The sequence below is a fragment of the Somniosus microcephalus genome, chromosome 28, assembly GCF_052327205.1.
Source record: "Somniosus microcephalus isolate GS21.2 chromosome 28, FLI_Smic_1.0, whole genome shotgun sequence".
NCBI classification, from domain to species: Eukaryota; Metazoa; Chordata; class Chondrichthyes; order Squaliformes; family Somniosidae; genus Somniosus; species Somniosus microcephalus.
In genome coordinates, this window is record NC_141014.1 from 37,709,703 (window position 1) to 37,732,600 (window position 22,898).

General features: G+C 50.1%; 2 protein-coding genes across 2 annotated transcripts in view; one reads left to right on the forward strand and one right to left on the reverse strand.

Annotated features, from left to right (window-relative positions):
- Window positions 1–12,544, reverse strand: part of LOC147099607 (tetraspanin-4-like) — a 60,298-nt gene extending 47,754 nt beyond the window's left edge. Inside the window, exon 1 of the mRNA XM_085969864.1 lies at window positions 12,406–12,544. The gene's annotated coding sequence lies outside the window, so the exon portion shown is untranslated. The remainder of the gene's footprint in view (window positions 1–12,405) is intronic.
- A 5,097-nt stretch (window positions 12,545–17,641) lies between these two features.
- polr2l (RNA polymerase II, I and III subunit L) lies at window positions 17,642–22,124 on the forward strand. Its single transcript, XM_085969865.1, has 2 exons — window positions 17,642–17,898; window positions 21,830–22,124. Exons 1-2 carry the CDS (start codon window positions 17,804–17,806, stop codon window positions 21,936–21,938), a joined length of 204 nt encoding a protein of 67 aa, XP_085825991.1. The 5' UTR covers window positions 17,642–17,803; the 3' UTR covers window positions 21,939–22,124.
- Window positions 22,125–22,898: the final 774 nt, after the last annotated feature.

Consider the following 22,898-nt stretch of genomic DNA (forward strand, 5'->3'; position numbering starts at 1 on the left):
TCGATTGGGCTTATATTCGCTTGAGTTCAGAAGAATGAGAGGGGATCTCATTGAAACGTATAAAATTCTAACAGGACTAGACAGACTAGATGCAGGAAGGATGTTCCCGATGGCGGGGGAGTCCAGAACCAGGGGTCACAGTCTAAGGATAAGGGGTAAGCCATTTAGGACAGAGATGAGGAGGAATTTCTTCACCCAGAGAGTGGTGAACCTGTGGAATTCTCTACCACAGAAGGTGGTGGAGGCCAGTTCATTAAATATATTCAAGAAAGAGTTGGATATATTTCTTAAGGCTAAAGGGATCAAGGGATATGGGGAGACGGCAGGGACAGGGTACTGAATTTGGATGATCGGCCATGATCTCATTGAATGGCGGAGCAGGCTCGAGGGGCCGAATGGCCTACTCCTGCTCCTATCTTCTATATTTCTATGAAGGCACGGCCGCCAATGGTGGAGCGATGGAAATCGGGGATGCTCAAGAGGGCAGAATTGGAGGAGCGCAGAGATCTCGGAGGGTTGCAGGGGTGGAGGAGGTTACAGGGATAGGGAGGGGGGGGGCGAGGCCATGGAGGGATTTGAACACAAGAATCACCCGATTTTGGTCTACTGTGGCTAAAGTGATCCTCCTTCACCACCGAGTCCTTGCTGTCTGTGTCCTTCTGCTAACCTTGGATGTCTCGACTTAAAACAAAAAATGTCCGTACTTATATAATTCAAACCAATTCCCCACCACACACAGTGTGCATCTGTTGAGGGCATGCACTGGCACCAGACTAGCTACGCGGGCATAGGCTAGCCTCCGATACCTTGCCTAAATGACCATTCTCTGGGCGTGAGCCTAGGCAATGAGGGTTCCTGGGCTATTGAACCATGGGAGGCGTCACAACAATTCCAGATCTAGTCCTCACTTGATGACCACACTCTCTGGCAGGGTTTCGTGGCAGCAAGAAGGATTGGGAACCTGGGGGAGGTTTTACTCCCCTCCCCGCCCACCCCAAGTAGGGTTGCCAACCCTCCAGGGTTGGCCTGGAGTCTCCAGGAATTGAAGATTAATCTCCAGGTCACTGCCGCGAGCAAAACCCGGGAGAGAAATCATATCAAGATATGAGTTTACTTCACTTTCTTTGAACACTTTTGCATCTTAATTATGAACACATTGGAGATGGAGGGAAAAAAATGCTGTTTGACTGGGTGAGGTGGGAGTTCATGTGATGAAACCTACAGGAACAGGTCCAACCAGAGTTGGCAACTCCACCCCATCTAAAATATGGAGGTGGGGGGGGGCCGGCGGGGGGTTAACTAGAGCGCCCCAATAGCGAAGCCAGCACCTTGCTGTGCACTAACCCATCGGGCCACTGGGGGGAGCTGCCTAGAGCTTTAGTCAGACTCCTTAATCTCCAAACACCTCTTTCGCTCTTGGGCGAGATGTTAATTAAGCCCAGGCCTGGTCTGCAGGTTCTGGTGGGTATCGACTACAAGGAGCACTCCCAGTGTCTCGGCCAAAGATCTCTCCTCCACCTCGACCAACACCTCAGATTAACTGGTCATTTCGGGGCTCATAGGGTTACATTATGAGGACAGGTTGCATAGACTGGGCTTGTATTCCCTCGCGTATAGAAGATTAAGGGGGTGATCCAATCGAGGTGTTTAAGATGATTAAAGGATTCGATAGGGTAGATACTATTTCCTCTGGTGGGGGGAGTCCAGAACAATGGGAGCATAACCTTAAAATTAGAGCCAGGTGATGTCGGGAAGCACTTCTTCACACAAAGGGGAGTGGAAATCTGAAACACTTTCTCCTAAAAAGCTGTTGAAGCTGGGGGGTCAATGATAGATTGTTGTTGGGCAAGGGTATAAAGGGATATGGAGCCAAGGCAGGTAAATGGAATTCAAAGAAAGAATTGTATTTCAATAGCGCCTTTCACGACCTCAGAACGTCCCAAAGTGCTTTACAGCCAATGAAGTACTTTTTGAAGTGTAGTCACTGTTGTAATGTAGGAAACACGGCAGCCAATTTGGGCACAGCAAGCTCCCACAAACAGCAATGTGATAGTGACTGGATAATCTGTTTTAGTGATGTTGATTGAGGGATAAATATTGGCCCCAGGACACCGGGGAGAACTCCCCAGCTCTTCTTCGAATAGTGCCATGGGATCTTTTACGTCCACCTGAGGAGGCAGATGCAGCCTTGGTTTAACGTCTCATCCGAAAGACGGCACCTCCAACAGTGCGGCGCTCCCTCAGTACTGCAGTGGGAGTGTCAGCCTAGATTTTCTGGGGTGGGACTGGAACCCACAACCTTCTGGCTCAGTAGACGAGAGTGCTACCCACTGAGCCACGGCTGACACACTAGATACAGATCAGCCATGATCTAATTGAATGGCGGAACAGGCTCGAGGGGCTGAATGGCCTAATCCTGTTCCTATATGTATGAAAATTGGCGACCACATTCACCTACATAACATTAACTGCACTCCAAAACGAACTGAAATTGTGAGATATTCCAGTGCGACAAGAGGTTATGCAAACACATATATTATCTGTAATACTCTCAACTTATCTAACCTAGGGTAGCAGCAGACAACAGGTACAATGATGAAGCCAGACAGAAAGATAAAGATAGGACTGTCTGGAGGATGCCTCCCTTAGTTCAACAATAGAACTGAATATTGGGCGGGGCGTATCATGAGCGGCCAATGAGATTCCGCCTGTCCCACCACCCATGTCCAATGGGGACATCAATATAAGAGAGTCACTATTAAACCCGATGGGGAAGTCAGGAGAAATGTCTTTACCCAGAGAGTGGTGAGAATGTGGAACTCGCTACCACAGGGAGTGGTTGAGGCGAATAGTATAAATGCATTTAAGGGGAAGCTGGATAAACACATGAGGGAGAAGGGAATAGAAGGAATTGGCGAGAAGGTGAGATGAAGAGGCAGGTGTGGAGTATAAACACCGGCACGGAGCAGTTGGGCCGAATGGCCTGTTTCTGTGCTGTACATTCTGTGTAAATTCACCCCCAGGGACTTGTACTTATAACAACTTTCACATCCTCAAGAAGTCCCAAAGGGCTTACAGCCAACTAAAGAATTTCTGAAGTCTCGTCACTGTTGCAATGTAGAGAATCGTGGCAGCCCATTTGTGCACACCAAGCTCCCACAAATGATAATCTGTTGGTTGAAGGATAAATATTGGCCAGGAAATGGGCAGCACTGCCCTGCTCTTCTATATAGTGCCATGGGATCTTTTACGTCCACCTGAGGGGGCAGACGGGGCCTCGGTTTAACGTCTCACCCAAAAGACGGCGCCTCCGACAGTGCGGCGCTCCCTCAGTACTGCCCCTCCGACAGTGCGGCGCTCCCTCAGTACCGCCCCTCCGACAGTGCGGCGCTCCCTCAGTACCGCCCCTCCGACAGTGCGGCGCTCCCTCAGTACTGCCCCTCCGACAGTGCGGCACTCCCTCAGTACTGCCCCTCCGACAGTGCGGCGCTCCCTCAGTACTGCCCCTCCGACACTCCCTCAGTACTGCCCCTCCGACAGTGCGGCACTCCCTCAGTACTGCCCCTCCGACAGTGCGGCGCTCCCTCAGTCCTGCCCCTCCGACAGTGCGGCGCTCCCTCAGTACTGCCCCTCCGACAGTGCGACGCTCCCTCAGTACTGCCCCTCCGACAGTGCGACGCTCCCTCAGTACTGCCCCTCCGACAGTGCGGCGCTCCCTCAGTACTGCCCCTCCGACAGTGCGGCGCTCCCTCAGTACTGCCCCTGGGAGAGTCAGCCCGGGATTTTTTGTGCTCAGGTCTCTGGAGTGGGGGTTCGAACCCAGAACCTTCATGACTCAGAGGCGGGAGTGCTGCCCACTGAGCCACGGCCGACAACTCTCTGTTCGCTAACATCAGGGCAAGTTGGGTCCAAGTTTAGTTTTATGGCAGCAAGTGACTTTGCAAACAGATCTCACCTTCAGGATACAATAAAAATGTACATGTAGTTCTGCCGAGAGCTTGAAGACTTTTATTGGAATAGTTATGCAGTGACTGTTTATAGCTTCAGTGTTTAGCAGTGATGCAGGGAGGCTTAATTGAAAACAGATGACGATTATATGTTAAGCAGGGTACGAGAAAAAACCTGTCCTCTGATAGTAGATCCTTCTCTCACCTGTAGCCTCCAACCTCCCTCTCTCCGTCTTTCTTGCGTCTCTCTCTCTCTATTTTATTGCTGCCTGGTCTGTGTCTGAACTTTCCGCTCCTGCCCCTCCTAAACTCCCAAGGTACTCTCCTGCATATTCCTCCTCCTCTCCCTTGCGTCCTCGCTGGGCTGAAACCAAAGCTCATCGGGCCTGACGTAAGAAAACTACTGGGCACTTGGTCTAAGTATTAAACAAGGCTTTAATCAACTGTTTTTCAACATGGAGATCGAGTTGTGTCCTTCACTAGTTCCTGTTAAAGAATGTCCTGAGCAAGCTGGGCCCGTGCCCGAGTATTTATACTCTCCCTGGACAGCGCCAACAGCAGGCCGCCCAGTATCATTTCATAAGTCATTTCCACATGAATGACGACATTCATGTCAGGGCCGTCTCTGGCTCGGAACGCACTCGTTCCCAATTCCTCATCTCCCCCCCGTGCCTTCATTTCCTCCAACAATCTAAAGGTTTTTTTTAAAAACTTAGCGCCCGGCCAATTACTACATTTTGGTTTATTTAATCAATCTTTCCTACTTTTCCAACCCTGATGTCCTGGGCCATGGATCTTCACTCAATCGTAAGTGTCCCCCAGCACCTCCCCGGCGGTTAAAGGCACAGTGCGGGAATGTACTAATCCACGCTGACTCAGAAAGGGTCCCAGGACTCGAGCCCTGGTCCGTGTCGGGTTAGTTGATCCAGGCCCCAAGCTCTGGAATTCCCACCCTAAAACCTCGCCGCCTCTCTCTCCTCCTTTAAGACGCTCCCTTAAAACCTACCTCTTTGACCCAAGCTATTGGCCACATGTCCAAATAGCTCCTTATGTGGCTCGGTGTCATGTTTTTTTGTCCGATTACGCTCTGTGAAGCGCCTTGGGACGTTTTAAAGGTTTGTGGGATCTTGCTGTGCGCAAACTGGCTGCCGCGTTTCCTACACTACAGCAGCGACTCCACTTCAAAAAGTACTTTGTTGGCTGTAAAGCGCTTTGGGACGGTGGTCGTGAAAGGCGCTAAAGAAATTCAAGTCTTTCTTTATTATATAAATGTAGTTGTTGTGGGATGGGGGGGGTGGAGGGACTTTACAATTGGCTTCAGTGCCATTGGGATAGGGATAGTGGGAAAAAGTTCAGCCAGAGATCCGCTGCCGAGGTGTTTTCCAGTGACCCCCTCCCCCCTTACTGGAAAGTCTGGATTTCAACAACAACAACTTGCATTTATATAGTGCATTTAGTGTAGTAAGACATCCCGCGGTGCTTCACAGCAGTATTACCAAACACAACTTGACACTGAGCCACATAAGAAAGAAAGACTTGCATTTCTATAGCGCCTTTCACAACCACCGGACATCTCAAAGCGCTTTACAGCCAATACTTTTGAAGTGGAATCACTGTTGTAATGTAGAAAACGTGGCAACCAATTTGCGCACAGCAAGCTCCCACAAACAGCAATGTGATAATGACCAGATAATCTGTTTTTGTTGTGTTGGTTGAGGGATAAATATTGGCCCCAGGAAGAACTCCCCTGCTCTTCTTCGAAATAGTACCATGGGATCTTTTACGTCCACCTGAGAGAGCAGATGGGGCCTCGGTTTAACGTCTCATCCGAAAGGCGGCACCTCCAACAGTGCAGCACTTCCTCAGCACTGCACTGGAGTGTCAGCCTAGCTTTATGTGCTCAGTCCAAAGATGTGCAGGTTCGGTTGATTTGGCTATGATAAATTGACCCTTAGTGTTAGGGGATTAAATACGTGGGGTTACGGGGATAGGGTGGGATATGTGTCGGTGCAGGCTCGATGGGCCGAAATGGCCTCTATCTGCACTGTAGATTCTGTGAAGTCCCTGGAGTGGGACTTGAACCCACAACCTTCCGACTCAGAAGCGAGTGTGCTGCCCACTGAGCCACAGCTGACGAGATATAAGGAGATATTAGGACAGGTGACCAAAAGCTTGGTCAAAGAGGTCGGTTTTAAGGAGCGTTTTAAAGGAGGAGAGAGAGGTGGAGAGGTTTAGGGAGGGAATTCCAGAGCTCGGGGCCCAGGCAGCTGAAGGCACGGCCGCCAATGGTGGAGTGATGAAAATCGGGGATGCTCAAGAGGCCAGAATTGGAGGAGCGCAGATATCTCGGGGGGGGTTGTGGGGCTGGAGGAGATTACAGAGATAGGGAGAGGAGCGAGGCCATGGAGGGATTTGAAAACAAGGATGAGAATTTTAAAAATCGAGGTGTTGCTTAACCGGGAGCCAATGTAAGTCAACGAGCACAGGGGTGAAGGGCGAACGGGACTTGGTGCGAGTTAGGACACGGGCAGCCGATTTCAGGATCAGGTTCAGCTGCGATGCCCCCCCACAGTCAAACAGCCTGGCTGGCCCCCGCACCTGAAGAATGGCCATTCAGCCAAAGGTTGCTGGCAGGCTTGCGGCTGCAGTAGAACTTACACCTCAGCATGAGTTAGTGGCTCCGGTAGATGAGGAGTCACTCACTCGGCAAAGCTATTAAACAGACTGATAGAATGGGAGGCTCGAGCTGGAGTGCGAGTAACTGCGGCGGATGGGGGGGCAGCGAGGGCAGAAACTCCCCCAGCTCAGCTCCATTTCCTCTGGTAATAAATCTCAAAAGCACGAGGCCCAGATCAGCAGCCCCAAGGTTGCCACTGGGTAGCCAAGGCACTCACACACACTGGTCTGCACAGGGTACAAAGCCTGACACAGAACAGCAGTTACAGTGGTGTGTGTCGCAAGGCCTGATCGTGTCCCTGAGCCCAGAGGGACGCTGTGGGTGTCACACGCTAGCTACTCCCTGCAGAGCTCGTTGAACAGCTGGGGCTCCTCTGCCCAGCCCTGGTTTAAAGGATTCAGTAATCTGCTTCGGCCAGAGAGGCAGCCAAGATAAACAACAAAAGCTGTGTGTTCCTGCCTGAACCCGTCAAACAATAGCCCAACGCAGACCGTACAGTCACACAGTCACGTACAGCTTACAGTCACTGTCTGCTTGCCCCAACAATCCCAGCCCACAAAAGCGTGGAAATTACGATGAACCTTTATAAAACACTGGTTCAGCCTCAACTGGAGTATTGTGTCCAATTCTGAGCACCGCACTTTCGGAAGGATGTGAAGGCCTTAGAGAGGGTGCAGAAAAGATTTACGAGAATGATTCCAGGGATGAGGGACTTCAGTTACGTGGATAGACTGGAGAAGCTGGGGTTGTTCTCCTTAGAGCAGAGAAGGTTGAGAGGAGATTTGATAGAGGTGTTCAGAATCATGATGGGTCTAGACAGAGTAGATAGAGAGAAACTGTTCCCATTGGCAGAAGGGTCGAGAACCAGAGGAGACAGATTGGAGGTGATTGGCAGAAGAACCAAAGGCGACATGAGGAAAAACTGTTTTACACAGCGAGTGGTTAGGATCTGGAATGCACTGCCTGAAAGGGTGGTGGAGGCAGATTCAATCGTGACTTTCAAAAGGGAATTGGATAAGCACCTGAAAGAAAAACATTTGTCGGGCTACGGGGAAAGGGCGGGGGAGTGGGGCTAGCTGAAGTGCTTTTGCAGAGAGCTGGCACGGGGCTCGACGGGCCGAATGTCCTTCTTCTGTGCTGTAACCATTCTATGATTCTCTGATTCACTCGCGCCAACAGTTTTGGTGTCCATACTTAAGAAAAGACATACTTGCTCTCAAGTCAGTACAAAGAAGGTTCACTTGGTTAATCCCGGGGATGAGAGGTTGAGTAGATTGGGACTCTACTCATTGGAGTTCAGAAGAATGAGAGGCGATCTTATTGAAACATATAAGATTGTGAAGGGGTTGGATCGGGTGGATGCGGGGAAGATGTTCCCGATGATGGGTGAAACTAGAACTAGGGGGCATAGTCTTAGAATAAGGGGCTGCTCTTTCAAAACTGAGATGAGGAGGAACTACTTCACTCAGAGGGTGGTAGGTCCATGGAATATGCTGCCCCAAAAAGCTGTAGAAGCTACATCATTACATAAATTTAAAACAGAAATAGACAGTTTCCTAGAAGTAAAGGGAATTAAGGGTTACGGGGAGCGGGCAGGAATTTGGACATGAGTCTAGGTTCGGATCGGACATGGCCCTGTGGGTAGCGGAGCGGGCCCAGGGGCCGTGTAGCCTGATCCTGCTCCTATTTCGTGTGTCTAATTCTGTTAGATTCAGGAGATGGTTCTGTGATAGTAGATTGGCAGTTAGGATCAGATCAGCCATGATCTTATTGAATGGCGGAGCAGGCTCGAGGGGCCGATTGGCCTACTCCTGCTCCTATTTCTTATGTTCTCCCTCCCTGCCCACTCGCGCCAGTGTGCACTGGCTGAATGAGCTGGACTGGGGCCAGTACCCAGAGAACTCTCCCTCCAGCACAGGGGTCAGCGCCTGGAGGAGGAGAGAGAATCCGGGGGCGGGGGGGGGGGCTGTAAATTAGATCAGAGAGAAACAGAGAGAGAGAGAAAGGGAGAGAAATAAGAGAGAGTGAACGAGAGAAAGAGAGAGACAGAGAGAAAAAGAGAAAGAGAGACAGGGAGAGAAAGGGAGAGAGAGAAAGTGAGAGAGAGAAAGGGAGAGAAAGAGAGAGAGAGAAAGGGAGAGAGAGAAAGTGAGAGAGAGAAAGGGAGAGAAAGTGAGAGAGAGAAAGTGAGAGAGAGAAAGTGAGAGAGAGAAAGTGAGAGAAAAAGAGAAAGTGAGAGAGAGAAAGTGAGAGAGAGAGAAAGAGAGAGAGAGAAAGAGAGAGAGAGAGAGAGAAAGGGAGAGAGAGAGAGAGTGAGAGAGAGAGTGAGTGAGTGAGAAAGTGAGAGAGAGAGAGAGAGAGAAAGTGAGAGTGAGAGAAAGTGAGAGAGAAAGTGAGAGAAATAAGAGAGTGAACGAAAGAAAGATAGAGAAAGAGACAGAGAGAAAGTGAAAGAGAAAGAAAAAGAGAAAGAAAAAGAGAGAGGCAGAGAGAGACAAAGAGAGAAAAAGAGAGAAAGACAGAGAGAGAAAGAGAGAGGCAGAGAGAGAGGGAGAAAAAAAACCAAACAAACAAAAAGAGCGAGCTGAATCGCTCTCGTCTCAGCGAGGAGTGGAACTGGGAACTGTTGCTGATTTTCCCAACTCGGACCCTGTGGCTAAATGTGACCTGACCACAAGTCCGACTGAGATCAGATAACTCGGGACAGCCCCGGGGTTGAACTTTGAACCTTCCTGGATCGGCTGAATAAACTCACGGTGCCGAGGGGAGCCACTGAATGCCACTTATAATTAGGAACAAAAATTAATAACTTCTTTTTGTGCACAGCACGGTTCCTTTAAAAGAAACAGTCCCACCCTGTCCATTGTAATGGGTTTTGCAATCTATGGGAGTGTTATTTTTCCAGTTAATTCAGAGTTTCCAATAGGAAGGGACACGGAATCTCACTTGACCATGAGAACATTGGGATTCCAGGAGCAGTGATAGAGGCAGCGGGCGGAGCAGCAAAGGCTGTCAGAGACAGTGAAATGAAGAAAGATTCACGGAGTAGTGGATAACTGCACCACCCAGTGTGTGGGACGTTGGCCCCTGGGATGTTGGCCCCTGGGACGTTGGCCTGTGGGATGTTGGCCTGTGGGATGTGGGCCTGTGGGTCGTCGGTCTGTGGGTCGTCGGTCTGTGGGACGTCGGCCTGTGGGACGTCGGCCTGTATGTTGGCGTGTGGGATGATGGCCTGTGGGATGTTGGCCTGTGGGACGTTGGGCCTGTGGGACGTTGGGCCTGTGGGACATTGGCACGTGGGACGTTGGCACGTGGGATGTTGGCCTGTGGGATGTTGGCCCCTGGGATGATGGCCTGTGGGATGTTGGCCTGTGGGACGTGGGCCTGTGGGACGTTGGGCCTGTGGGACGTTGGGCCTGTGGGATGTTGGGCACGTGGGACGTTGGCACGTGGGACGTTGGCCTGTGGGACGTTGGCCTGTGGTGCTATGGAGTTCCCTCTCCGCCTCTCCTCCTTTAAGACGCTCCTTAAAATCTACCTCTTTGACCAAGCTTTTGGTCACCTGTCCTAATATCTCCTTATGTGGCTCGGTGTCAAATTTTGTTTGGTAATCGCTCCTGTGAAGCACCTTGGGACATTTTACTACTTTAAAGGCACTATATAAATGCAAGTTGTTGTACTGGGCCACACGGACCAGGTGATCCCAGTCAGAGCCGTGACTGAGGTGGTCCAGTTGGTATGGGCAGCCTTGGTCTAGGGAGAGGCCAAGACTTGGCCATTGTCCAAGTGCACCCTGCTGGAAATGGTGCAGATCAGATATGGCTTGTGGTAGAAGAGCGGCCCAATGTTTCACTTGCTGTGCTCAGGACCCTCAGGCTCGCTGGAATCCCACCTCAGTGACTGTCCCTCTTCGGGAGAGGAGGGGAGAGAACTGGGGATGGCAGAAGCCTATTCAGACTCAAAACTAATGAAGCACTGAGTGCGTAGCCTGACCTTTGCAGGGAGCCCCTATCAGTCTGGACTCAGTCGAAGGCTGTTTATTTGTTGAACTCCCTGGAGAGCTCAGTGCCGTCAAAGTTTTCCAAACTCTGCGCAGATTTCCTGTTGGAAAGGAATTTCTGGGTTACCCGCCCTCCACCTCCCCCACCCCCCCCCTCCCCACTACATCGATCCTGACGGCACTGGCTGTTAATAGGGTAACGGTTTTGCAGATATCTGTCACCCACGAACACCTCACGCGCAAGTCCAGATAGCGAGTGGGGGGAGTTGGGGTGCGACTGACGGTCTCACGGCTGAAAGGGACTCACAGTCACTCGCTGCACTCCAAGACCACTGAAAGCAATCTTGTGAATTATTGCGCGCCAACTCAAACCCCCATGTCAGTGACCCCCCCGCATTATTTCACACTGGCAACTATCTCACCCAACGTTATCGTAGACTCATACAGCACGCAAGGAGACCTCTCGGCCCATCGTGCCTGTGCCGGCTCTTTGAACGAGCTCTCCAATTAGTCCCACACCCCCCTGCTCTTTCCCCAGAGCCCTGCAATTTTTTCCTTTTCAAGTATTTAACCAATTCTCCTTTTGAAAGTTATTATTGAATCTGCTTCCACCGCCCTTTCAGGCAGCGCGTTCCAGATCACAACAACTCGCTGCGTAAAAACAATGTCTCCTCATCTCCCCCCTGGTTCTTTTGCCGATTATCTTCAATCTGTGTCCTCTGGTTACCGACCCTCTTGCCACTGGAAACAGTTTCTCCTTATTTACTCCATCAAAACCCTTCATGATATTGAACGCCTCTATTAAATCTCCTCTTAACCTTCTCTGCTCTGAGGAGAACAACCCCAGCATCTCTAATCTCTCCACATCACTGAAGTCCTTCATCATTGTGTTCCAGTGTCATTTACTGTCGGTGTCAGCCATGCTTCAGGTGGACATAAAAGATCCCAGGGCAGTATTCCGAAGAGCAGGGGGGAGTTCTCCCCGGTGTCCTGGGCCCAATATTTATCCCTCAATCAACATCGCTAAAAAACAGATTGTCGCACTGCTGCTTGTGGGAGCTTGCTGTGCGCAAATTGGCTGCTGTGTTTCCTACATTACAACAGTGACTACACTTCAAAAAAAAAAGTTCATTGGGTGTGAAGCTACTTGGGACGTCCTGAGGTTGCGAAAGGCGCTATATAAATGCAAGTTCTGTCCTTTCCTTTTTGAACATCCCCTGCACTCCACCGCAAGTGTCAGTGTCTTCAGGGACTATGTCCCGCACTCCAGAATTCCACTTCAGCTCGCTGCCCGTCTCCCCCACTCCAAAAGTCTGCTCAGAACTGGGTCCTGTGAACTGCCAGGGGGGGGGGGGGGGGGACGTTTGGTGAAAGTAAGCGATGGCCATCATTCCTGATTAAACCAGCAGCACCAGCCTCTCTCTCTCTCTCTCTCTGGCCTTTCGTAAAAAAAAAACCCAGGACAAGTCCCTCGCTGTCACGGTCCACACATGTCCCATTTCTGGGATAGTGACGTTGGAAAAGTTGAGCTTGAGTGATGGGGGATATACAGTGAGCCTCTTTCAGAAGCTACGAGCAGGGCAATTTGCAGCCTAAACACTCTCTGTTACCATTCCCTCTTTTTAAATCCTGTCTATGCCATTTTATTTCCATCCTGATAAAGCTGACCCGAGGACTTAGAGAAATCTCCATCACTCACCACCACCCCCCCCCCCCAAAAAACAAATCAAAACATATAAAATAAAGTTTTTGTTCACCAATGTAAAAAGTCACTGACTTACTTTTGTCTGCCCAGCTGTAGAAGGCGATTCTGAGCTGATCTTCGGCGGCTTGTTCTGCTGATCCCGAGTCGGATCCCCTGGTGTATTCCTCCTCGGCAGAGACGCTCGGGAGGGTTTGGGGGTCGGATAAACGCCTCCTTGGGTTACAGACAGGCGGAAGTGGGTGGGGATGGAAACAGCTTCGCTCTCAAGGTTTAAAGAGGCAGAGAGGAGGGGAAAAGAAAAAAAAGTTTGGAAAGTAACGGGGGACGGGGGGGGGGGGGACAGGTAAAAGTTTATTAAAAAAAGTATATTTAGAAAAAAAAAGTTTAAATAGTAAAAAGTTTCGAAAACTTTTTCTCCCTGATTAAACTTTGTATTCGCTTTCTGTGTATACTTTTTTTATAAACAAACTTTTAACTGTTTCTGGATTTAATTTTATAAACTTTTTTTCTTTCGGAACTTTTTTTTGCTTGTGAAATTAATTTATAAACTTTTCCTTCTCGAAACTTTTTACTTATTGAAACTTTTTGTCTAAATATACTTTTTATAAAGTTTGGGTTTAAAAAAAGGTTTAAAAAAAACGAACGAGAGAAATGTTTAACGAATAGATTGAGCAAGAAAGTAAGTTTTGAGTAAAAGTTGTGGGATTAAAAGGAAGTTTCCTGTAAGGTTTTACAGCCTCAGTCTCTGGATGGGGGAATTTCTGAAACCTTAAATTCCGGGAATCAGTGTTTATTCCCTCTTACTATAAACTTCAAACTCTCATCACTGCAACTTTCCTCTACCCTCCCCCATCCTTCTCACTTCGAAATTACACACTGCTGAGATTATTTATAATTAGTTGCTCCCCACCCCATTGCTTTATTCACCCACATATATATTTCCCTGAACAAATCATCCTGAGTAGCTTTTTACTCGCATATTTAACCCAAAATATCCCATTTAGCTATTTCAAAATCTCACAAAGTGTGAACAATAAGGAATTATATTAAATGGCGGCTAGCTGCGACGTTTATTTTCCTTTATGCTGCTTTTTACATTTTTACTTTACTTCATTCTCTTTTATGTTTCCTGTTTTCCCCCCGCTTTCCTTGCCCTGTGCCCAATTCCTCATCCCATCTCCGTGTTCCAATAGAGAATCATAACATTTTAAAGCACCCCCTCCCCCTTTCCATATTCCCCCTTTCCCAATTTCACCTCCTCCTTCCCTCGTTCCCCCTCCCTTTTCATTATGGGAATGGTAGCGTAGCGGTAATGTAACTGGGCTAGTAATCCAAATCCCACCAGGGCAGCTGGGGAATTTAAATTCAGTTAATTAAATAAATCTGGAATAAAAAGCTAATAGCAGTAATGGTGACCATGTAAAAACCCATCTGGTTCACTAATGCCCTTTAGGGAAGGAAATCTGCTGTCCTTACCCGGTCTGGCCTATATGTGACTCCAGACCCACAGCAACGTGGTTGACTCTTAACAAAACCGCTACGAAACACAATAATAAGAAGGAAACCGGGCGGACCATCCAGCATTGACCTCGGCACCGGCTACAGACACGGCAACGGCACACCCAGCCCAGTCGACCCTGCAAAGTCCTCCTCACCAACATCCGCGGACTTGTGCCAAAATTGGGAGAGCTGGCCCACAGACTAGTCAAGCAACAACCTGACAGAGTCATACTCACAGAATCATACCTTTCAGCCAATGTCCCAGATTCCTCCATCACCATCCCTGGGTATGTCCTGTCCCACAGGCAGGAGAGACCCACCAGGGGTGGCGGCACAGTGGTATACAGTTGGGAAGGAGTGGCCCTGGGAGTCCTCAACATTGACTCCGGACCTCATGAAGTCTCATGGCTTCAAGCATAGGCAAGGAAACCTCCTGCTGATTACCACCTACCGCCCGCCCTCCTGTCGCAGATGCATCTGTCCATGACATCTTCAGGAGCAGCACCAGGCGTACAGTCATTGTGGAGATGAAGTGGACACCCTCCATCGTGTGTGGCACTACCACCGTGCTAAATGGAATAGATTCAGAACAGCTCTAGCAGCTCAAAATTGGGCATCCATGAGGGGCTGTGGGCCATCAGCAGCAGCAGAATTGTATTCCACCACAATCTGTAACCTCATGGCCCGGCATATCCCTCACTCTACCATTACCATCAAGCCAGGGGACCAACCCTGGTTCAATAAGGAGTGTAGAAGAGCATGCCAGGAGCAGCACCAGGCGTACCTAAAAATGAGATGCCAACCTGGGGAAGCTGCAACACAGGACTACATGCATGCTAAAAAGCAGAAGCAGCTCGCTATAGACAGGGCTAAGTGATTCCACAATCAACGGATCAGATCAAAGCTCTGCAGTCCTGCCACATCCAGTCATGAATGGTGGTGGACCATTAAACAACTAACGGGAGGAGCAGACTCCATAAATATCCCCATCCTCAATGATGGTGGAGTCCAGCACGTGAGTGCAAAAGACAAGGCTGAAGCGTTTGCAACCATCTTCAGCCAGAAACCGAGTGGATGATCCATATCGGCCTACTCCTGAGGTCCCCGCCATCACAGAAGCCAGTCTTCAGCCAATTTGATTCACTCCACGTGATATCAAGAAACGGCTGAGCGCACTGGATACAGCAAAGGCTGTGGGCCCCGACAACATCCCGGCTGTCGTGCTGAAGACTTGTGCTCCAGAACTAGCCGTGCCTCAAGCCAAGCTGTTCCAGTACAGCTACAACACTGGCATCTATCCGACAATATGGAAAACTGCTCAGGTATGTCCTGTCCACAAAAAACAGGACAAATCCAACCTGGCCAATTACCGCCCCATCAGTCTACTCTCAATCATCAGCAAAGTGATGGAAGGTGTCATCGATAGTGCTATCAAGTGGCACTTACTCACCAATAACCTGCTCACTGATGCCCAGTTTGGGTTCTGCCAGGACCACTCGGCTCCTGACCTCATTACAGCTTTGGTCCAAACATGGACAAAAGAGCTGAATTCCAGAGGTGAGGTGAGAGTGACTGCCCTTGACATCGGCAGCATTTGACCGAGTGTGGCATCAAGGAGCCCTAGTAAAACTGAAGTCAATGGGAATCGGGGGGGAAACTCTCCACTGGCTGGAGTCATACCTAGCACAAAAGAAGATGGTTGTGGTGGTTGAAGGTCAATCATCACAGCCCCAGGACATCGCGGCAGGAGTTCCTCAGGACAGTGCCCTAGGCCCAACCATCTTCAGCTGCTTCATCAATGACCTGCCCTCCAACATAAGGTCAGAAATGGGGATGTTCGCTGATGACTGCACAGTGTTCAGCGCCATTCACAACTCCTCAGATAATGAAGCAGTCCATGCCCGCATGCAACAAGACCTGGACGGCGTTCAGGCTTGGGCTGATAAGTGGCAGGTAACATTCGTGCCACAGAAGTGCCAGCAATGACTATCTCCAACAAGCGAGAGTCTAACCACCGCCCCTTGACATTCAACGGCATTACCATTGCCGAATCTCCCACCATCAACATTCTGGGGGTCACCATTGACCAGAAACTTAACTGGACCGGCCTCATAAATACTGTGGCAACAAGAGCAGGTCAGAGGCTGGGTATTCTGCCGCAAGTGTCTCACCTCCTGACTCCCCAAAGACTTTCCACCATCTACAAGGCACAAGTCAGGAGTGTGATGGAATACTCTCCACTTGCCTGGATGAGTGCAGCTCCAACAACACTCAAGAAGCTCGACACCATTCAAGACAAAGCAGCCTGCTTGATTGGCACCCCATCCTTAAACATTCATTCCCTCCACCACTGGCGCACCGTGGCTGCAGTGTGTACCATCTACAAGATGCACTGCAGCAACTCGCCAAGGCTTCTTCGGCAGCACCTCCCAAACCCCCGACCTCTTTCACCCAGAAGGACAAGAGCAGCAGGCGCATGGGAACACCCCCACCTCCAAGTTCCCCTCCAAGTCACACACCATCCTGACTTAGAAGTATATCGCCGATCCTTCATCGTCGCTGGGTCAAAATCCTGGAACTTCCTCCCTAACAGCACTGTGGGAGCACCTTCACCACACGGACTGCAGCGGTTCAAGAAGGTGGCTCACCACCACCTTCTCAAGGGGCAACTAGGGATGGGCAATAAATGCTGGGCCTCGCCAGCGACGCCCACATCCCATAAACAAATTTTTAAAAAATGACCCCCTCCCATTCCCTAATTCCCCCTCTCCCATTCCCTAATTCCCCCTCTCCCATTCCCTAATTCCCCCCTCCCATTCCCCTAATTCCCCTCCCATTCCCTAATTCCTCCTCTCCCATTATCCTAATTCCCCCTCTCCCATTCCCGAATTCCCTCTCCCATTCCCGAATTCCCCCTCTCCCATTCCCCTAATTCCCCCTTTTCCCATTCCCCCTCTTTGCTCTCAGTGCCTCCACTGATAAATGTAAGAAGTCACACAACACCAGGTTATAGTCCAACAGCTTTATTTGAAATCACAAGCTTTCGGAGCGCTGCTCCTTCGTCAGGTGAAGTGGAGAAATGCATAAAGACACAGCTTATATAGTCAGAGAATCATGTCAGATGTTTACAGGTAACCTTTCCAACTGCCATTTATCGCACCTCGGCAGAGAGATAATCACAGCAGTCAAAGGTGTGAATGGTGTCCAAACAGGTCAGTCAGGGAAACATTACATCAAAGAACAATGAGGTGGGGTCACAAGGGGTCAAATATTGCAGATGCTGGGGTCTGTATGAAAAACAAAAAAACAGACAAAAAACATTTTTTTTGGCTGGAAATCACAGCAGGTCCGGCCGCATCTGTGTAGAGAGAACAAGCCAATGTCGACTCGAGTCTGGATGACCCTGCATCAGGTGGGGTTACATGTAGTGTGACATGAACCCAAGATCTCGGTTGAGGCCGTCCTCATGGGTGCGGAACTTGGCTCCACCCTCCACTCACTGATAGTCACAGTAGCGGCGCCCTCTGCTGCTTCGAAGGCGTCACTCCAGCCTTCCAAGGCGTCCCACCCCCCCGGAGCACATGCGCAGTAACCATGCCTTGGCGCGGCGAGTAACGCATGCGCAGTAACCAGCCGGGTGACTGTCACGCTGGACCAGACGGACCCGTAGACCGCATGCGCAATTTCACCCACTGCTCCCGCCCGCCCTCATCCTCTAGCACATGCGCAGTAACCGGCAGGCACCATACAACGCATGCGCAGGAGGGACGAGCGTCTTCGCTCTCCACCTCCGGCACATGCGCAGTAAGCGGCGCGGAGCGGGTAACGCATGCGCAGGAGGAGCCAGAAGGGGCCTGCAGCCTGAAAAGTTTCGTCGCCGCTGCTGCCGGGTCGCGCTTTCCTCTCGGGCCTGATTTTCATTTCAATTCCTTGAGCTTTTACCTCACCGTCTCTACCCTCCCTCTCAGCGCAGGATGATCATCCCGGTCCGCTGCTTCACCTGCGGCAAGGTTGTCGGCAACAAGTGGGAGGCTTACCTGGGCCTGCTGCAGGCCGAGTACACCGAGGGGTGAGTGAGTGGACCGGGGGCCGGTGTGAGAGTGTCCCGGGGTGGGGGGAGAGATGGTGAGTGTCCGGGGGGGGGGTGAAGGATGGTGAGTGTCCCGGGGGGAGGGGTGAAGGATGGTGAGTGTCCCGGGGGAGTGAGTGGGCCGGGGGGGGAAGGAGAGAGTCCCCCGGGGGCCGGTGTGAGAGTGTCGGGGGGGGGTGAAGGATGGTGAGTGTCCCGGGGGGGGGGGGGGGTGAAGGATGGTGAGTGTCCCGGGGGGGGGGGGGGGTGAAGGATGGTGAGTGTCCCGGGGGAGTGAGTGGGCCGGGGGGGGGGGAAGGAGAGAGTCCCCCGGGGGCCGGTGTGAGAGTGTCCGGGGGGGTGGTGGTGAAGGATGGTGAGTGTCCCGGGGGGTGAAGGATGGTGAGTGTCCCGGGGGGGGGGGTGAAGGATGGTGAGTGTCCCGGGGGGGGGTGAAGGATGGTGAGTGTCCCGGGGGGGGGGGGGGGGTGAAGGATGGTGAGTGTCCCGGGGGGGGGGGGTGAAGGATGGTGAGTGTCCCGGGGGGGGGGGGTGAAGGATGGTGAGTGTCCCGGGGGGGGGGTGAAGGATGGTGAGTGTCCCGGGGGGGGTGGTGAAGGATGGTGAGTGTCCCGGGGGAGTGAGTGGGCCGGGGGGGGGGGAAGGAGAGAGTCCCCCGGGGGCCGGTGTGAGAGTGTCCGGGGGGGGGGGGTGAAAGATGGTGAGTGTCCCGGGGACCGGGGGACTGAGTGGGCCGGGGGTGTGGCGGGGGGGGGGGGGGGGGGAGAGAGAGATGGACAGATAGCCACCGCCGGCCCGGGGAGTCCGACTTATCCCCCCCTCTTGAACACTGCATCTGTGCGTGACGCCGCGGGCGGTCGGTCAGCCGACCAGCAGCGTATTATTAAGCTGAAATAAAAGCTATCTTTCCTCTAACTTCCCCCCCCAGCTCTGACCAAAGCTCATCGACCTGAAACATTAACTCTGTGGTTTTTCTCTCTCTCTACGGACGCTGCCTGACCTGAGTGTTTCCTGTCATTTTTCTGATTTTATTTCCGATTTCCAGCATCCGCCCCATTTTGCTTTTGTGTTAACGTATTAAGCTGAGCGCGTGGAGATTTAGAAAGAACTTTTATTCGTTTTTTTGCCTTTCTACAGTGCTTTACCGCCAACAAAGTACTTTTTTTTGAAGTGTGGTCGCTCAGTTGTTAATGTAGGGAAACGCGACAGCTAATGTGCGCACAGCAAGATCCCACAAATCGCAGTGTGATAATGACCAGATAATCTGTTTTTAGTGATGTTGGTTGAGGGATAAATATCAGCCCCCAAGACACCCGGGGAGAACTCCCCCTGCTCTTCCATTAGTGCTGTGGTATCTTTTACGTCCACCTGAGAGAGCAGACGGGGCCTTGGTATAATCTCTCATCCGAAAGACAGCACCTCCGACAGTGCAGCGCTCCCTCGGCACTGCACTGGGAGTGTCGGCCTAGATTTTTGTGCTCCAGTCTCTGAAGTGGGACTTGAACCCACAACCTTGTGACTCGGACGTGAGAGAGTGCGACCCACTGAGCCACGGCTAACGTTGGGTATCAAATGGTCTGTGATTCATTCACTACCCAGAGCTGCGCACTTGCACCTTGGGACTGGCCTTCAGAAGCTGCCACAACCCTTTGAGAGAATTCTGCAACGCTGCGGCCCTCAGAACTCCGCGTTCCTCCGCTCCGAACCACCCCCTAATCGCAATCGGGTGATCACAGTGGAAAGTGTGGTGGGGTCAGGGTGGGGCTCTGCTGTGATGCTCAACAGCCCACGGTTGAATAACCTGCCAGTCTGAGCTTGCATCTAAAGGATGGTCTCCTGGGCAGGAGACTGGGGCTGCTGTCAGTGCCTTGTGGAACCGTGCCCGGAGTCCGTGCCTCTGGAGAGTGTGTACCCTTGGCCTGGTTAAATCAGCCAGGGATTCTGCATTTTGCCCAAATAGACTGATTTGGGATCTGTTGCTTGTTGAGGTGCAGGGAATTCTCCATCTCGTATATGTACTGAGCGGTAAGTATGCCTCGCTACGTTTGGATAAAGCTATCGAGGGATATGAGCAAAAGTGGGTAAATTAATTTCAGGTACAATTCAGCCATGATCTAACTGAATGAATGAATGGTTGCAGAGGCTTGAGGGGCTGAATGGCCTACTCCTGTTCCTGTACACAGCAGTGCATGTGCAGTATTGCCCATGAATATAACTCGTACCTTTCATGTAACACACATGTCACAAGGGGTTTCACAGATGGGGCCGGGAAGAGGAGGGGAGGTGGCCGAAAGCATAGTTGAAGAGGTAGCCTTTGCGGAGGCTTTGGAGTTCGGGTGGGAGAGGTTAAGAAGAGAAGGGCATGATGGCTGGAGGTTCTGCCACCAATGGGGGCTGAAGCCCACACAACAGACCAGGATCAGTGTTGGAATTTAGGGCTGGTGCAATTTTATATAAGGGAGAGTGTGGATGTGGAAGGATTTGAAAATTATTTTGAAGTTAATGTGATGGGGAGCCAGTGGAGATTGGTGAGGACATGGAATAGGAACAGGAGGAGGCCATTCAGCCCCTTGATGCTCTGCCATTCAGTTAGATCATGGCTGATCTGTATCTCAACATCTACCTGCCTTTGTTCTGTAACCCTTAATACCTAACAAAAATCTATCAATCTTTAGTTTTTAAATTTTCAATTGACCCCCCAGCCTCGACAGCTTTTTGGGGGAGAGAGTTCCAGATTTCCACCGCCCTTTGTGTGAAGAGGTGCTTCCTGACATCACCCCTGAACGGCCTGGCTCTAATTTTAAGGTTCTGCCCCCTTGTTCTGGACTCCCCGCCCCCCCCCCACCAGAGGAAATAGTTTCTCTCTCTCTCTCTACCCTATCAACTCCTTTTAATCATCTTAAACACCTTAATCTTCTATACTCGAGGGAACACAAGCCTAACCACACAAGTAAGATCTTAATGATCTCTTGGACAAGACACCAGTAGGCAGCAGCCAGTATGTTTGAGCAACAGATCAATATTTATTAAGCATGCAGCGTAATATACTTAATATTAGGCGATAGTTTTAATGAGTAGCTCGCAGCCTTTGGTCTCTGGAACCTCTCGGACACAGATTACGTCGTCTTAAGTCTGTTCCTTTGTTCTCGCAGTACGTCTGTGTGAAGTTGTTCTTTGGGTATCGAGGTTTTAACCCTTTTATCATCAAAAGTTGGTTTGGCCAGTGTCCATATATGGTCTTTAACAAAATCACCTTTTTTAATTGGTTCTAATGGTCAAAATACCATTGTCACTCAGACTAAGGTAGTATCCTGCCTTTCCAGTATTTTTCCACCAACTTTGCCATGTCCAGTGTTATCTTGTTTATAGTTTTTTCACCCCATTGGAATTTACCATATCTTTCATTTCTAGCTTCCCTGGTACAAGGCCTTTATACCAAGGGCCCATATCAGCGCTGTTTCACTAGTCTTGAGGTATCCAAACTATCTCACTTTAATCGACCAGATAAATACCTTATCTCCATGATCTCTCTCATTTTATGTCCTTATACTAATTATTTTTTAAATATCGTTGCAATTAGTTTTGTTAAGCGAATTCTAATTTCTACTTGGCATCATAATATGTTATTTAATGATTTAACCTTCACTCGCATTCTGTGGCTGTTATCAAAACTGCTTTTGACTCTGCAGCTACATTTTGAACAAGTTTTCTAGTTACCCAGGAGTAATTATGGGTAATATTATTTGGTCAATGGCTACACTTGAAGTTATACATATGATTCTCGTCTACTAAATATCAGCCTTTCGTACACTGTCCTCATAATTGAATTCTTTAAGATGGGGTAGGATGGAGGATTCGAATCAGCAATGCAGCACTAACCTGTTACTGATTGTGGGTTTTTAATTCCCAGCGATGCACTGGACGCATTGGGCCTGAAACGCTACTGCTGCAGACGGATGCTGCTCTCCCACGTGGACCTGATCGAGAAACTCCTGAACTATGCGCCTCTGGAGAAGTGACGCACCCTTAGTTTATGGATCACGGCGATGGACAGTATTGGTCAAGCCTCTCTGGTTTGGTGGCAGGATTCTACACGTGGATCTGAATAGTGTGATTGCCGTTTAATCCGTGTGTTTAGGGGTGGGAGGAGAGAACATTTTTCATTTGTCATCTGCGTCTCGGAAATAAAATGGGGATTTAACTTATTTTAGAGCCGTGTGTTTTTGTATAGATGCACTGTAAATTTCTATTGGTAAGTACTCATACAAGGGTAATCTCTGATTTGGATTGCTATATATATTAGTAAAGGGAGAGAATACCTTACTGGATCCCCTTGTGTTGTGCTGGTCAGAGAGCCTGGAAATAACCATTTTGTCATAAGATCATAGATTACGGCAAAAGGCCATTTGGCCCACTGTGCCAGTGCTAGCTGTTAATCTAGAGCTATCTGATCTAACCCCACTTCTCTACTTTTATCATTTTCCTTAACACTTATCCCAGTTCCCCTTTAAATGTTGCCGCTGCAAACATTGCACAGAACCCCCCCCCCCCAAAGTGAAATTGTGAATGGAGATCGAGTTCTGTTGAGTATTCCCAATCTGCAGTGCCCCCCCCTGGAGAGTGAATTGTGTGCAACAGGTCTGTTCTCAAGGTGACTTCTGACCAACACTTTGAAAGCAGAGCGAGGTAATTCAGACACCAGTACATGTAACTCTCCAACATTTTAAACTTTGTGGGGGGGGGGGTGTATTGCCAGTTGTCCTGGCCAATATTCCTCCCTAACCAGCACCACTAAAGCAAGGCAAGTGGTATTCATCTTGCTGGTGCAGAACGACAGCCACCTTTGTGCTTACACCAGTCACAATTCGTTGTGTAAATTCTGCCTGCTATTTAACGTTCATGGTTAAAACTTTGTGGCTTCAACTTTCTTCCCCACAGCCTTTCTCCAATAATAAACCTTGAATACATCATTTGCAGTA